This window comes from Bufo bufo, chromosome 4 (genome assembly GCF_905171765.1).
Source record: "Bufo bufo chromosome 4, aBufBuf1.1, whole genome shotgun sequence".
In the NCBI taxonomy this organism is placed as follows: Eukaryota; Metazoa; Chordata; class Amphibia; order Anura; family Bufonidae; genus Bufo; species Bufo bufo.
The window spans coordinates 586,435,556-586,451,756 of NC_053392.1; the positions used below are offsets into that span (position 1 = coordinate 586,435,556).

At 43.4% G+C, this 16,201-nt stretch overlaps 1 protein-coding gene across 1 annotated transcript; it reads left to right on the forward strand.

Annotated features, from left to right (window-relative positions):
- Positions 1-1,404: 1,404 nt before the first annotated feature.
- On the forward strand, positions 1,405-15,632 carry LOC120999508 (oocyte zinc finger protein XlCOF22-like). The gene is made up of 3 exons (XM_040430429.1): positions 1,405-1,443; positions 7,887-7,971; positions 14,210-15,632. The coding sequence occupies exon 3, from the start codon at positions 14,635-14,637 to the stop codon at positions 15,334-15,336; it is 702 nt and encodes a 233-aa protein (XP_040286363.1). The 5' UTR covers positions 1,405-1,443; positions 7,887-7,971; positions 14,210-14,634; the 3' UTR covers positions 15,337-15,632.
- The last annotated feature ends 569 nt before the right edge of the window (positions 15,633-16,201 follow it).

Consider the following 16,201-nt stretch of genomic DNA (forward strand, 5'->3'; position numbering starts at 1 on the left):
CGGAAAAGAATAACGCTAGTGTGAAAGTACCCTAAGGCTAAATGCACACGGTCAGGATTGCGTGCAGGTTTTCCGCGCAGAAAATCCGCACCGTATGTCATGTACGTTGTAGTCTATGAAAATTTGAAAAAAGATTTTGACCTGTGGTGCGGATTTTAAAATCCTCTGCATGTCAATTTATTTTATTTTTCCTGACCAGATTTTCTTGATTCACTTCAATGGGGAGAGTAAAATCCGCATGCGGAAAATCTGCATCAAATCCGCATGTAAATCCGCACGGATTTCAGTGTGGATTCTCCGCCCAGAAATCCTGAACGTGTGCATTTACCCTTTATGGTTTCTCACCTGGATCCCCCCTCGAGTTTGTTGCTCTTTGTATTTATGTCAGTCTCCTGGAGTGAAGGTGAACACCACATGGACACATACACCCTTTTCTTATACAAAAGCGAATGGGTAAAAAAAACGCCATCCCCAGAGCATGCCGCATTTTTTTAAAAAAGTGATTGAAAACACAAAAGCGTTGCTTGTTATTTCCAGTAATCGTCTTTTTACATGGGATTTTGTAGGACTTTACATCATCTCATCTTCTCTCCATTTAGGTTCCTACAATATAGGATCCGCTCAGTAGATATCTAGATATCTTCTATATAAGATCCTTCTGCTGATTGACCCGTCACGGATGGATAGGGACAGGGACAAGATGGCAGAGAGTATAATAAATCTCACCCTAGAGATCCTCTTCCGGCTTATTGGAGAGGTGAGAGATTCTGATGATGTCACATTACATCATCTTCTCTATGTTACTAACAGATGGACATGACTGGATTGGTGAGGGACTCTGGAAATGTATGGAGTGATATTTATTACTGTGTCTCTCTATAACCAGGACTACACAGTAGTGAAGAAGACCTCTAGTGAGCGCTGTCAGGCCCCTGTGTCTGGAGAATGGGGTAAAACCCTGAGCCCAGTCACAGGACCTCCACCTCACCCTCTGATAGAGGAGGAAGTCAATAGAGAGAAGATCCTAGAACTCACCAACAAGATCATTGAGCTGCTGACTGGAGAGGTGACACTACTAGGAATGCTGTGACATTATACAGTAACGCTATGAAGGATGATGACTGTATCATTGTGTTGTCAGGTTCCTATAAGGTGTCAGGATGTCACTGTCTATCTCTCCATGGAGGAGTGGGAGTATTTAGAAGGACACAAAGATCTGTACAAGGATGTCATGATGGAGGATCACCAAACCCTCAGATCACAAGGTAATGGACATGACTAAATACAAACTTCCTCTTATTATTTGTATATCAGGAATGAATTCAGTCACTAGATGTGTTTCCTACAGTTAAGGAAGAGAGAACAACACCAGAGAGATGTCCCAGTCCTCTTATTCAAGAGGATGGTTCAGAAGAACATCATAATGTCCCACAGGTTGATCAGGTAGATGGAGATACGTTCTCATAAAATGTCCCCTATGATTTGTAGAAGTCTGTGAAGATCTTGTGTTCAGTTTTGTTTTATCTACCAGTATTATATGTTTTCCCCAGCGCCTCCACAACGGCACTTACAGGAGGGTGTCCCCGGCCCCAGCACTGGAAACAACGCAGAAGCACATGATTTAAAAGGCCTCCTCCTCTTACCTATTCAGTTGTTGTTTCCTGTCCTCGGGTATGCGCAGAAGCCTCTCCTGGAGTGCCAGGAACATTATCTTATCGCCCATGATTTTCTCTTCTACCCACGGTGTGGGAGGGCTGAAGCAGGGAACGGGAACCCCGGGGACACATTGCCTCCCTTACCCGTTCATCGGAATAAGCCCTGCATGCAGGCCTTACCGGGCTCGCGATATTGCCAGGTAAGGGAAACTCGCGCCGGATCCGACGTGATGACGTCACCAGGCGGGATTCTCCTTGGGCAAGAGAATCTCGCGATCAAGTGGTACTTCCGGTGGCGCTGCCTTCAAAATTTAAACAGAGGGAGGAAATCCACTTTCTGTCCTTGCTCTCCGCTTGCAACCATGCTTGCCCCAGTGGACACTGACACCACTAAGAAGCCTGGAGATCCCGCTGCCTCAGCCCGGTAAGCCTCCTCCCCGGTGGGGCCTTTTCTGTCCTTCTTGGATATTTGTATGTACCTTTTATTGGGTTAAAGGAATTCCTGCTTCCCCTAAAATTATCACGTGGTGTCAGTCGTGTCTTATCATCAAATCCACCCCTGGTGTAGGTGTTGGTCTCTCTCTACTTGGCCCTATAAAATGTTTTTTTTTAATCCATCTAGGGCAGAGAGACCATGATGCCTAAGCCAACAGGTTCAGACTCGGGGTGCAAGAAATGCGCTATTTGCTGAAAATCCTTTTCCTCAAAATCTAAGAAACCTTTGTGCCCTGAGCGCACTGAAAAAGTGGTTACAGAGGAGTCACCTTCCTTCCTTGAGACTATGAGAACCATGATTAAGGAAGAAGTAAATGCAGCAGTGGACTCAAAAATGACGCCACAATCCCCAGGCCCATCCACGCCCCATAGATCTCTTGCTTCTGATATAGCGTTTGATCTGGATGAGGGGGAATTAGTATCCGATCTATCCGACTCTTCTTCCTCTGATGACAGTCCTGGAAAACCTTTGTTTCTCCCTGAAGAGACAGAAGGGCTTCTAAAAACCATAAGAGCCACTATGAATATAGAAGAAGTGAGGGAGACCCACTCCATCCAGGATCAGATGTTCCAGGGGTTGGGTGAGAGAAAGAAAAGGAATTTTCCCATCCATAACCATATCAAGGCCCTAATATCCAGGGAATTGAAAGATCCGGAAAAAAGAACAGCAGTGACAAGTTCCTTTAAACGGAAATATCTCTTCTCAGAATCCGATTCTAATCTGTGGGACAAGACGCCAAAAATAGATGCTCCAGTTGCCTGCATTTCTAAAAAAAAAACTCCCTCCCGTTTGAGGACATGGGTCACTTAAGAGATCCCATGGACAAGAAGTGTGAGCATTTATTGAAGAAATCATGGGAAACAAATACAGCCATGCTGCGTCCTAGTATTGCATCTACCTGTACAGCCAGAACATTATGGCCCCTTTCACACGGGCGAGTATTCCGCGCGGATGCGATGCGTGAGTTAAACGCATTGCACCCGCACTGAATACCGACCCATTCATTTCTATGGGGCTGTGCACACGAGCGGTGATTTTCACGCATGACTTGTTCGTTGCGTGAAAATCGCAGCATGCTCTATATTCTGCGTTTTTCACGCAACGCAGGCCCCATAGAAGTGAATGGGGTTGCGTGAAAATGGCAAGCATCCGCAAGCAAGTGCGGATGCGGTGCGATTTTCACGCACGGTTGCTAGGAGACGATCGGGATGGAGACCTGATCATTATTATTTTCCCTTATAACATGGTTATAAGGGAAAATAATAGCATTCTGAATACAGAATGCATAGTAAAATAGCGCTGGAGGGGTTAATTATTTTTTTTAACTCACCTTAGTCCACTTGATCGCGATGCCGGTATCTCCTTCTGTCTCCTTTACTGAACAGGACCTGTGGTGAGCATTCATTACAGGTCATGGACCTGTGGTGACGTCACTCCGGTCATCACATGATCCATCATATGATCTTTTACCATGGTGATGGATCATGTGATGACCGAAGTGACGTCACCACAGGTCCTTGACCTGTAATGAATGCTCACCACAGGTCCTGTTCAGCAAAGGAGACACCTCCAGCGCTAGTTACTATGCATTCTGTATTTAGAATGCTATTATTTTCCCTTATAACCATGTTATAAGGGAAAATAATAATGATCGGGTCCCCATCCCGATCGTCTCCTAGCAACCGTGCGTGAAAATCGCACCGCATCCGCACTTGCTTGTGGATGCTTGCCATTTTCACGCAACCCTATTCACTTCTATGGGGCCTGCGTTGCGTGAAAAACGCAGAATATAGAGCATGCTGCGATTTTCACGCAACCCACAAGTGATGAGTGAAAATCACCGCTCATGTGCACAGCCCCATTGAAATGAATGGGTCGGGATTCAGTGCGGGTGCAATACGTTCACCTACCGAATTGCACCCGCGTGGAAATCTCGCCCGTGTGAATGCAGCCTAAAGAAGACAGAAGGACATGCCGGGCATCGCGATCAAGTGGATTAAGGTGAGTTAAATTATTATTATTATTTTTAACCCCTCCAGCGCTAGTTTACTATGCATTCTGTATTCAGAATGCTATTATTTTCCCTTATAACCATGTTATAAGGGGAAATAATACAATCTACAGAACACCTAACCCAAGCCCGAACTTCTGTGAAGAAGTTCGGGTTTGGGTACCAAACATGCGCGATTTTTCTCACGCAAGTACAATGTTTTGCACTCGCGCGGAAAAATCGCGGGTGTTCCCGTAACGCACCCGCACATTTTCCCGCAACGCCCGTCTGAAAGAGGCCTATCTGTCTAGCTTAATCAATTAGAAGAACACCTGGCAGCAGGTACACCTAGGGATGAGACCTTAGCCTCTTTGCCTACTTTGAAGAAAGCATCCAACTTTCTGGCAGATGCCTCTGCTGACTTAGTCAGATTCTCTGCTAGGTCTGCAGCTTTATCTAACGCGACCCGTAAAACGATCTGGCTTTGTACATGGTCTGGTGACGCAAGTTCTAAAAACTGTGCTTAATCCCCTTGAAGGAGACAGATTATTTGGCTCGACCTTGGATGACATTGTTGTCAAGGCCTCAGACAAAAAAAAAGGATTTCCACTCGAAGATCATTACTTTTATCAAAGACGTTCCTTTTAAAATCAGAAATAAACGAGACTGGACCAGAGAAAAAAAGAGGAGTCAAGAAAGTGGCAGCCGTCCAGGGGCAGACGGAGAGGATTCCTTTTCAATCCTAAAAGTTCCTCCCGTTCCACACAATGACGCCATAGACCATGTGGGAGGCAGATTAAAACACTTCATTCCTGCCTGGGAAAAGATGGGAGCCTCCCAATGGGTTGTAGCTACCTTAAAAGAAGGCTTGAGACTGGAGTTTTTGTCTCATCCCCCAGACCGGTTCTTCATAAACAAAAAACTGCCTCAGAAAGAAAAACTAATTTGTCTAGAATTGGAAATCTTCTCTCTAGTATCCAAAAAAGTACTCCTTCCAGTCCCAGAAAATCAATACGGCGAAGGTTACTATTCTCCAATTTTTCTCGTGAAAAAAACAAATGGATCCTTCAATTTGATAATAAATCTAAAATCCTTAAACAAATCCATCATCTACAAAACATTTAAATATAACATTTATATAAATGTACACCCTCAGGATTGTTTCATGGCGACTATGGACCTTCAAGACGCATACTATCACATCCCAATATACCAGAGCCATCAGAAATATCTAAGAATCGCTATCTTCATAGGGGATCAGTCACACCATTTTCAATTCAGAGCCCTCCCATTCGGATTCTCCTCAGCCCCGAGAGTATTCTCAAAAATCATGTTAGAACTCACAAAGTACCTTCACTTACAGGAGATTCAAATTATTCCATACTTGGACGACTTCCTGATTGCTTCACCGTCGGAGGAAGTCCTACAATCCCACCTTTCCCAAGTCCAAAGATGTTTCACCACTTTGGGATGGGTGAGAAATTAAAAAAATAAGACCTAAGTCCAGGTCAAAGAAAGCTCTTCCTGGGGGTGCTTCTGGACTGTCATCGTCTAATGTCTTTTCTTCCACTGGAGAAACAGAATTGTTTACTTCAAAAAATCTCTCAGTTCTGCAGCCAGAGGGTCTCTTCTGTAAGGAATATCCTGGCCACCCTAGGTCTCCTGACGGCAACAATCCCATCGTTCAGATGGGCTCAGAGTCACACGAGAATCCTTCAGGCATTTATTCTGTCCTCCTGTGACGGTACAAACTCCACTCTAGAAAAACGAGTTCTCATCCCCAGGCCAGTAAAATAATCTTTGATGTGATGAAGAATAGAGAAAAATCTGCAAACGGGAGTCTATTGGCGCCATTGAAAACAAATGATTGTGACCACAGACGCCAGCAGTTCAGGTTGGGGCGGTCACTCAGATGGAAGGATAGCACAGGGCAGATGGGGAAAAGATATGCTAAATGCTTCCTCCAATCTGAAAGAACTTTCAGCCATCTACAAAGTCATTGTCTCCCTTCACACATCCTCATCTCCAAAAAATGTAAAGGTATTTTCAGACAATACCACGGCAGTCGCTTACTTAAACAAACAACGGGGAACCATAAGCCGTTCTTTAGAGGCAGTGTCAAGAGACATTTTTATTTGGGCAGAAAATAATCTTGTATCACTGACAGCGGTCCATGTGAGGGGAGAAAACAATGTAATAGCCAACTTCCTCAGTCGCCAGACCTTGAAGGAAAGAGAGTGGTCCCTGAATTGTTAAATATTTCAACAGATCTGCAAAAAGTGGGGAATTCCGGATCTAGATCTATTTGCCACGAAAAACAACAGGTAAACCAAAAAATTTTGCTCCCTCTCCCGACAGGATCAGCCGTTATGGGTGGATTCACTTTCCCAGCCATGGCCCAAGTCGCTTCTTTATGCCTTTGCTTCCTTCAGTTTGATTCCAAGAGCTCTTATGAAGGTAGAGGAAGAAGGGGCTCAATTCATTGCTCTATTTTGGCCAAGGAGATCTTGGTTTCCCCTCCTACTCAGGCTGTCTGCAGCAATATCCTGGACTCTTCCGTCTTCTCCACCAGGGCCCAATATATCATCCTAAAATAAACCAACTCAATTTGACAGCCTGGAGACTGAACGCCTCGCCTTAAAAAAGAAAGGTTTATCAGATGCTGTAATTTCCACGATGATGTTAAGTCGAAAGCCCATAACATCAAAAATTTACCTGAGAACCTGGAACGCCTTTTTATCCTTTTCAGGTAATGTTTTTCTCCAGATATCCCACAAATATGACAATAGCTTCAGTTGATCAAATAATCTCTTCCTCCAATACCAGGGTCCTAACAAAGGACAAGCAGCCAGCAAATCCTCCATAGCAAGATGGATAAGAGATATGATTACCTTGGCCTATGTCCAGAAGAATCTTCATCCTCCAACCGGTATAAGAGCTCACTCTACTAGAGTAATGTCTTCCTCCTGGGCGGAGTCTGCATCCGTCTCATTGGACCAGATTTGCAGGGCAGCCACTTGGGCTAGCCCTATGACTTTCTTTAATCATTACTAATTAGATATCCTCAAAAACCAGGACTTATTTTTTGGCCGCAGAATTCTTTCAGCCATAGTCCCCCCTAGAGTGGATTTCTCTGTTAATCCTCCTGTAAGTCCCGTTGTGGAGGCGCTGGGAAAAAGGGTAAATTACTATTACTGGTAATTGGTTTTTCCAATAGCCTCCACAATGGCACTGGGATTTCCCACCGTTTTATTTTCTTTTGTCTTCAAATGATGTAATTTGCTTATGTTTAATACATATTTTTTGTTCTTGCATCACTTCCGTGTCCTCTCTTATTGACTGAATAGCTAAGGGGAGGAGGCCTTTTAAATCATGTGCTTCTGCGTTGTTTACTGTCCTGGGGGCGGGGACGCCCTCCTGTAAGTGCCGTTGTGGAGGCTATTTGAAAAAACAATAACTGGTAACAGTAATTTACCCTTTTATACATGTATTATGGATAAAGTGGAGATGTCAGGACTACAGTTGACCATAGACATTGCATGTTCTCAGGATATTCTCTCAATAGTCTTGTTATGGGCACTGCTCGTCGGAAACATATTCAACACAAGATATTTGGGTCAAGTAACTCCTGCTAGTCATTTCATCATTGGTTGTCATGATAATTAATGATCTTTTTTGGTCATCTAAAAGTTCCACACAACTTCTCAACAACCTTCCAATGACATTCATTGCATTTATTTCACAGCTTTTGAATAATATCAAGGCTGAAGAGACATATGTGAGGGGTGATGAGCAGAGTATAGATGACAGTCCTACAGATAACCACCCAGGTGAGTAGTAACCACTACAGGGAGTGCAGAATTATTAGGCAAGTTGTATTTTTGAGGATTAATTTTATTATTGAACAACAACCATGTTCTCAATGAACCCAAAAAACTCATTAATATCAAAGCTGAATATTTTTGGAAGTAGTTTTTAGTTTGTTTTTAGTTTTAGCTATTTTAGGGGGATATCTGTGTGTGCAGGTGACTATTACTGTGCATAATTATTAGGCAACTTAACAAAAAACAAATATATACCCATTTCAATTATTTATTTTTACCAGTGAAACCAATATCTCAACATTCACAAATATACATTTCTGACATTCAAAAACATATCAGTGACCAATATAGCCACCTTTCTTTGCAAGGACACTCAAAAGCCTGCCATCCATGGATTCTGTCAGTGTTTTGATCTGTTCACCATCAACATTGCGTGCAGCAGCAACCACAGCCCCCCTGACACTGTTCAGAGAGGTGTACTGTTTTCCCTCCTTGTAAATCTCACATTTGATGATGGACCACAGGTTCTCAATGGGGTTCAGATCAGGTGAACAAGGAGGCCATGTCATTAGATTTTCTTCTTTTATACCCTTTCTTGCCAGCCACGCTGTGGAGTACTTGGACGCGTGTGATGGAGCATTGTCCTGCATGAAAATCATGTTTTTCTTGAAGGATGCAGACTTCTTCCTGTACCACTGCTTGAAGAAGGTGTCTTCCAGAAACTGGCAGTAGGACTGGGAGTTGAGCTTGACTCCATCCTCAACCCGAAAAGGCCCCACAAGCTCATCTTTGATGATACCAGCCCAAACCAGTACTCCACCTCCACCTTGCTGGCGTCTGAGTCGGACTGGAGCTCTCTGCTCTTTACCAATCCAGCCACGGGCCCATCAAGACTCACTCTCATTTCATCAGTCCATAAAACCTTAGAAAAATCAGTCTTGAGATATTTCTTGGCCCAGTCTTGACGTTTCAGCTTGTGTGTCTTGTTCAGTGGTGGTCGTCTTTCAGCCTTTCTTGGCCATGTCTCTGAGTATTGCACACCTTGTGCTTTTGGGCACTCCAGTGATGTTGCAGCTCTGAAATATGGCCAAACTGGTGGCAAGTGGCATCTTGGCAGCTGCACGCTTGACTTTTCTCAGTTCATGGGCAGTTATTTTGCGCCTTGGTTTTTCCACACGCTTCTTGCGACCCTGTTGACTATTTTGAATGAAACGCTTGATTGTTCGATGATCACGCTTCAGAAGCTTTGCAATTTTAAGAGTGCTGCATCCCTCTGCAAGATATCTCACTATTTTTGACTTTTCTGAGCCTGTCAAGTCCTTCTTTTGACCCATTTTGCCAAAGGAAAGGAAGTTGCCTAATAATTATGCACACCTAATATAGGGTGTTGATGTCATTAGACCACACCCCTTCTCATTACAGAGATGCACATCACCTAATATGCTTAATTGGTAGTAGGCTTTCGAGCCTATACAGCTTGGAGTAAGACAACATGCATAAAGAGGATGATGTGGTCAAAATACTAATTTGCCTAATAATTCTGCACTCCCTGTAAATAAAGTGAAGAAGAGTTGCAGATTCCACTCATTTATTGGCTAGCGATGACTGATTCCACTGTCAGGTACTGGTGGCAGTTTTGAGGGCACATGCTTTCTGACAGGTTACCACTACGGGGGGGGGGTACCACAGTATTGATCAGAAGGTTCTAACTCTTGTGGACCTTGAATAATCCCCTGGCACTCGCATCTTTAAAATAATTATCAATCCCTTATTTAAAAACGCATTAAAACCATCAAATGTGCATGGCAGCAAGAAGACAAGCTACACGTTTTGGGTGGAATGTCTCAACCTTCCTCATGGCCTACATGTCATGTAACTACTAACATTCCTTAATACGGCATTTCCCGTGTGAACATATTACCCTTATGCGCAGGTTAACACAATTAAAAGCAAATTGCTGCAAATGCCATTAACCCTTGAGTTATCGCTAGTGTTGTACATAAAACTGTTATAATACTTAAGTAAAAAATAGTAACATAGTTTGTAAGGCTAAAAAAAGACATCTGTCCATCCAGTTCGGCCTGTTATCCTGCAAGTTGATCCAGAGAAAGGCGCAAAAATACTCCTGTGAGGTACAAACCAATTTTCCTCATTTTAGTGGAAAAAAAAATCCTTCCTGACTCCAATCAGGCAATCAGAATAACTCCCCGGATCAACGACCCCTCTCTAGTAGCTATAGTCTGTAATATTATTACACTCCAGAAATACATCCAGGCCCCTCTTGAACTCTTTTATTGTACTCACCATCACCACCTCCTCAGGCAGAGAGTTCCATAGTCTCACTGCTCTTACCGTAAAGAATCCTCTTCTATGTTTGTGTACAAACCTTCTTTCCTCCAGACGCAGAGGATGTCCCCTCGTCACAGTCACAGTCCTGGGGATAAATAGATGATGGGAGTGATCCCTGTACTGACCCCTGATATATTTATACATATTAATTAGATCTCCCCTCAGTTGTCTTTTTTCTAAAGTGAATAACCCTAATTTTGATAATCTTTCCTGGACCTGTAGTCCACCCATTCCAGTTATTACTTTAGTTGCCCTCCTCTGAACCCTCTCCAGCTCAAAAGAGGGCATATCTACCCTCTTCAGCTCTGCTATGTCTGCCTTGTTCACAGGATCCCAGAACTGTACACAGTACTCCATGTGTGGTCTGACTAGTGATTTGTAAAGTGGCAGGACTATGTTCTCATCACGGGCATCTATGCCCCTTTTGATGCCATCCATTATCTTATTTTTAATTACATAAAACCCAAAAAGACAAAAAAGCAGACATTCAATAGAAATACAGTCCTGATCAAAAGTTTAAGACCACTTGAAAAATGGCAAAAAATCATATTTTACATTGTTGGATCTTAACAAGGTTCCAAGTAGAGCTTCAACATGCAACAAGAAGAAATGGGAGTGAGACAAAACATTTTTTGAGCATTAAATTAATTAAAAATAACGATTAAACTGAAACAGGCTGTTTTTCAGCTGATCCAAATTTTAGGACCACATGCCTTTAAAAGGCCAAATCTGTGCAAAGATGTGGATTTATTGTCATTTTCTGTCAGGTAGTCACACGTTGTGATGGCAAAGGCAAAAAAACTCTCCCTTTTTGAACGTGGTCGGGTTGTTGAACTGCATAAGCAGGGTCTCTCACAGTGCGCCATCGCTGCTGAGGTGGGACGCAGTAAGACAGTAATTTGGAATTTCTTAAATGATCCTGAGTGTTATGGAACAAAAAAGTCAAGTGGAAGACCCAAAAAAATTTCATCAGCACTGAGCCGGAGGATCCAATTGGCTGTCCGTCAAGACACTAGACGATCCTCGACCCAAATTAAAGCCCTTACTGGTGCTGACTGCAGCCCCATAACCATCAGACGGCTTCTGAGACTGAAGGTCTTCAAAAACAAAAAAACGTCTTCAAAGACCTCGTCTCCTTGAACGCCACAGAACTGCTCGTTTGAAAGAGAGCACCAAACATGGGACATTCAAAGGTGGAAATTTTTTTATTCTCTGATGAGAAAAAATTTAACCTTGATGGTCCTGATGGTTTCCAACGTTACTGGCATGACAAGCAGATCCCACCTGAGATGTTTTCTACGCGCCACAGTGGAGCGCTCGCCATAATGGTCTGGGGTGCTTTTTCCTTCAGTGGAACAATGGAGCTTCAGGACGTGCAGGGGCGTCAAACGGCCGCTGGCTATGTCCAGATGTTGCAGAGATCATTCCTCATGACTGAGGGCCCTCGTCTGTGTGGTAACGACTGGGTTTTTCAACAGGACAACGCTACAGTACACATTGCCCGCAAGACAAGGGACTTCTTCCAGGAGAATACCATCACTCTTTTGGCCCATCCTGCGTGTTCCACTGATCTAAATCCAATTGAGAACCTTTGGGGATGGATGGCAAGGGAAGTTTACAAAATGGACAACAGTTCCAGACAGTAGATGGCCTTCGTGCGGCCGTCTTCACCACTTGGAGAAATGTTCCCACTCACCTCATGGAAACCCTTGCAGCAAGCATGCCGAAACAAATTTTTGAAGTGATAAACAATAACGGCGGAGCTACTCATTACTGAGTTCATGTTTGGAAGTTGGATTTCTGTTTTGGGGGGGTTTAGTTTTTTTTGGGAGGTGTGGTCCTAAACTTTTGATCAGCTGAAAAACAGCCTGTTTGTCACGGCTGAGGATGGGGGAAACCCTCAGCCGTGCAGTGTCAATATGAATGATAACTGCTAGGCCAGGACAGCAATCAGGGAGCAGGTCACCTCCTATCACATCCCTAATTCTGACCCTGTCTCCTAGCCGTATGAGCCGACCCTGATGGTGGGAGGGCTCATACACTGGAACCTGTAATTCCTACTTGCCCTCAGGGTGGCCCTGGATTAGGAGAAGGGTAAGACTACCTGTTCCTCCAGGATACGGACGAACAGGAGTCTCACTGGCCAAGCTATAAAGAAATGGGACACATATACAGTCATATGGCAATGACAGGTAGTTGAAACTAGTATCACACCTACCTGCCACAGACACACAGCCTGGGACCCGTGCTCAAGTGCTGCAGTCCACAACAACATAGACGGACACAGCACACACCAAACATCCCACAGGAACCCAGGACCATACGCTGCAATAAACATAAAGACACCACTAGACATAAGTTTTATTTTTCATAACCTCGTGCACAACAAACAGACATACAAAGTGCATACCTACAACACACACCCAACCAGGTGTAACCGCATGCACTTGACAGCAGGCTGCCCAGCAACAGCTCAGACTGCCACGCTGCCAAGTACCAACCATGTTGCCAGCGGCAACCACACGTGAGGCAACATGCCAGCAGCCCTCACCATGTGGTTGAAAACAAAACCAAACCGCAGGCAACTGCTCAAAAAATGTTTCGTCTCACTCCCATTTCTTCTTGTTGCATGTTGAAGCTCTACTTGGAACCTTGTTAAGATCCAATAATGTAAAATATGATTTTTTGCCATTTTTCATGTGGTCTTAAACTTTTGATCAGGACTGTACATAATGTCTGTGTGTACAGTTAATACAAGATTTTATGGGTTAAACCTGTTCAGTACTGCTAGATTAAATTTCTTTCGACTTCAACATATACCCTTTTTTTCTCCCTATAAGACTCACTTATTGGGCTAATACTAATGGGCGCTTCCATAATGAAAGCACTCATTAGTACAGTAGGACCGGGAGTGGTGAATGCAGCGCTCCTTGTGCTTGCTTTACTCGCCTCTCCCTGGTTTTCTCTGTTGGTGCCGCTTTGTGCTGTGACCTGCACACAGTGTGAGGACGTAGGAGCGCTCTGTAACCTCACACTACAAAGTCAGATCACAGCATGGCAGGAAGAGGATTGGATCTCCTGAGTGGCGGCAGCGGCGTCTAGAGTAGGAGAGGTGATTTATTTTATTTTTGAATGATCTTAGTCAAAAATCATGGGGGGTCTGATTAAAAGGAATCTGTCAGCTCCAAAACACCCCCTAAACTAGAGTCAGCTGTGTATAGTGTAAGTGACGCTGAGTCCGGATATATAATTTTTATCTTCATACTCACTTGCATTCCAACACAGTGCTCCTACAAACCAGCAGTAAAATGCACTGAGAGGACTCCTCGATGAGTCCTCTCCATTATATGCGTGAGCTCGGGAGTCCTCTCAATGCATTATACTACTGGTTTGTGGGAGCACAGCTTCGGAATGCAAGTGAGTATGGCGATAAAAAAATTACATAATCGGACTCTGAGTTACTTACACCACACACCTCTTACTCTAGTTTGGAGGGTGTTTTGGGGTTGACACATTCCCTTTAATCATAGGGTTCTGATCTGAGGTCCAAATAACTGTGGCGGTCTGGTCTGAAGTTTGAATAACTTTGGGGGTCTGATCTGAGTTCTGACTAGCAGTTGAAGGATGGAACTGAGCATGTGCGACCATCTCGATAAGCAGGACAGAGAAATTATAAAAAGGGCAAATAGTAAGTGGTGCTATACAGATACATTTTATTAAATAATACATTTTTAATGACATGCAATTACAAAAGTATTTCGATCCACGGGCTGGTTTGAAAAATAGAAAAAGAAAATTCGGGGGACAACCCCTTTATTATAGAAATGTTGCAAATATAATCATAAGGGTATATTATTTAAAATATTTATAAAAATCATATTTTTATTCTTGGCAGATGACTGTACCAGGAGCTCAGAGGAACATCTGATATCTTCAGACTTTAAAGCAGATGATCATGAAGATACATATGAAGAGCATGTCATAATCCTAGATGTACCCTCGGCCTTTCATGGCAAAGATGGATCATCTGATCCTTGGGATGGGTTCCGATCTTCTGATTCATCACAGACTGTTAGTCACAAAGGGAGTGCTGAACATCAAGGAATTCACACAGAATATGGGAAATACGATAGGGTTAAATCAGGTCTTGTGACGCATCAGGGAATTCACACAGGGGAGAAGTCATTTTCATGTTCAGAATGTGGAAAACGTTTTAACCGTAAATCAAATCTTCTTACACATCAGAGAATTCACACGGGGGAGAAACCGTTTTCCTGTTCAGAATGTGGGAAAGGTTTTAACAGTAAATCAAATCTTATTATGCATGAGAGAAGTCACACAGGGGAGAAGCCCTTTTCATGTTCCGAATGTGGGAAACATTTTAGCATTAAATCCAGTCTTGTAAAACATAAGAGAATTCACACAGGGGAGAAGCCATTTTCATGTTCAGAGTGTGGAGAAAGTTTTAACGATCAGACCATTCTTATAAGCCATCAGAGAATTCACACAGGAGAGAGGCCATTTTCCTGTTCAGAATGTGGAAAATGTTTTACAATCAAATCAAACCTTGTTAACCACCAGAGAATTCACACAGGGGAGAAGCCATTTTCCTGTTCAGAATGCGGAGAACGTTTTAACTCTCGATCAGTCCTTGTAAACCATCGGAGAATTCACACAGGGGAGAAACCATTTTCCTGTTCAGAATGTGGGAAATGTTTTAACCGTAGATCCTATCTTGTCACACATCAGAGAATTCACACGGGGGAGAAGCCGTTTTCCTGTTCAGAATGTGGAAAATGTTTTGCAGATAGACCACATCTTGTTGCACATCAGAGAATTCATGCTGAGAAGCCATTTCCCTGTTCAGATTGTGGGAAATGGTTTACAGATACAACACATCTTGCTACACATCAGAGAATTCACACAGGGGAGAAACCATTTTCCTGTTCAGATTGTGGGAAATCTTTCAACCAGAAAGCAAGTCTTGTTAGACATTGCAGGGGTCACACGGGGGAGAAGTAATTTTGGTGTTCAGAATGTGGGAAATATTTTAACCTAAAATCCGATTTTGATAAACATCAGAGAATTCACACGGGGAGAAGCCATTTTTCATGCATTGACAATCAACTTATGGTCTGTGGTAGCGGAATCCATAACGAAATTCTTAGATAACCTGAACTTGAAAACAGAAGTTCACTCATCCCTAGTTCTAACCAAAAGTCAGCACTAATGGCACATCAAAGAACTTACACGAAACAATATTTTCATGCCCAAAATGTGGTTAACGACTTACCCACAAGTTACATATTCTTACGCATTAACCCCTTAAAGAGGACCTTTCACCAGAACAAAGCATCTAAACTAACTATACAGACGTGTAGAGTTGCGCCCAGGGATCCCCCTGCACTTACTGTTATCCCCGGGCGCCGCTCCGTTCGCCCGGTATAGCCTCCGGTATCTTAATAGTTAGGCTCCACCCAGGGGAACCTGCCGGCGTCTCTTTGGAGAAAGAGACGCTGGCAGGTTCCCTTGGGTGGAGCCTAACTATGAAGATACCGGAGGCTATACCGGGCGAACGGAGCGGCGCCCGGGGATAACAGTAAGTGCAGGGGGATCCCTGGGCGCCACTCTACACGTCTGTATAGTTAGTTTAGATGCTTTATTCTGGTGAAAGGTCCTCTTTAACGTAATTTTCTGTTTTCATATTTAACCCCCTATCCTCCTAGAGACATGTTTTTATTTTTGGAAAAACAAAACCACAATTCAATTTTATTTTATTTTTTAAGTCATTAGATTGTAATTCCTATTCAGTAATGGGATTTATTACATTACTGAATAGGAATTTCAGTATATTCCAATGCAGTGGTGCCACCTGCAGGCCTACATT

Coding starts and splice junctions, on each gene's coding strand:
- LOC120999508 (XM_040430429.1), top strand. CDS start 14,635: ATGCATGAGAGAAGTCACACAGGGGAGAAGCCCTTTTCATGTTCCGAA.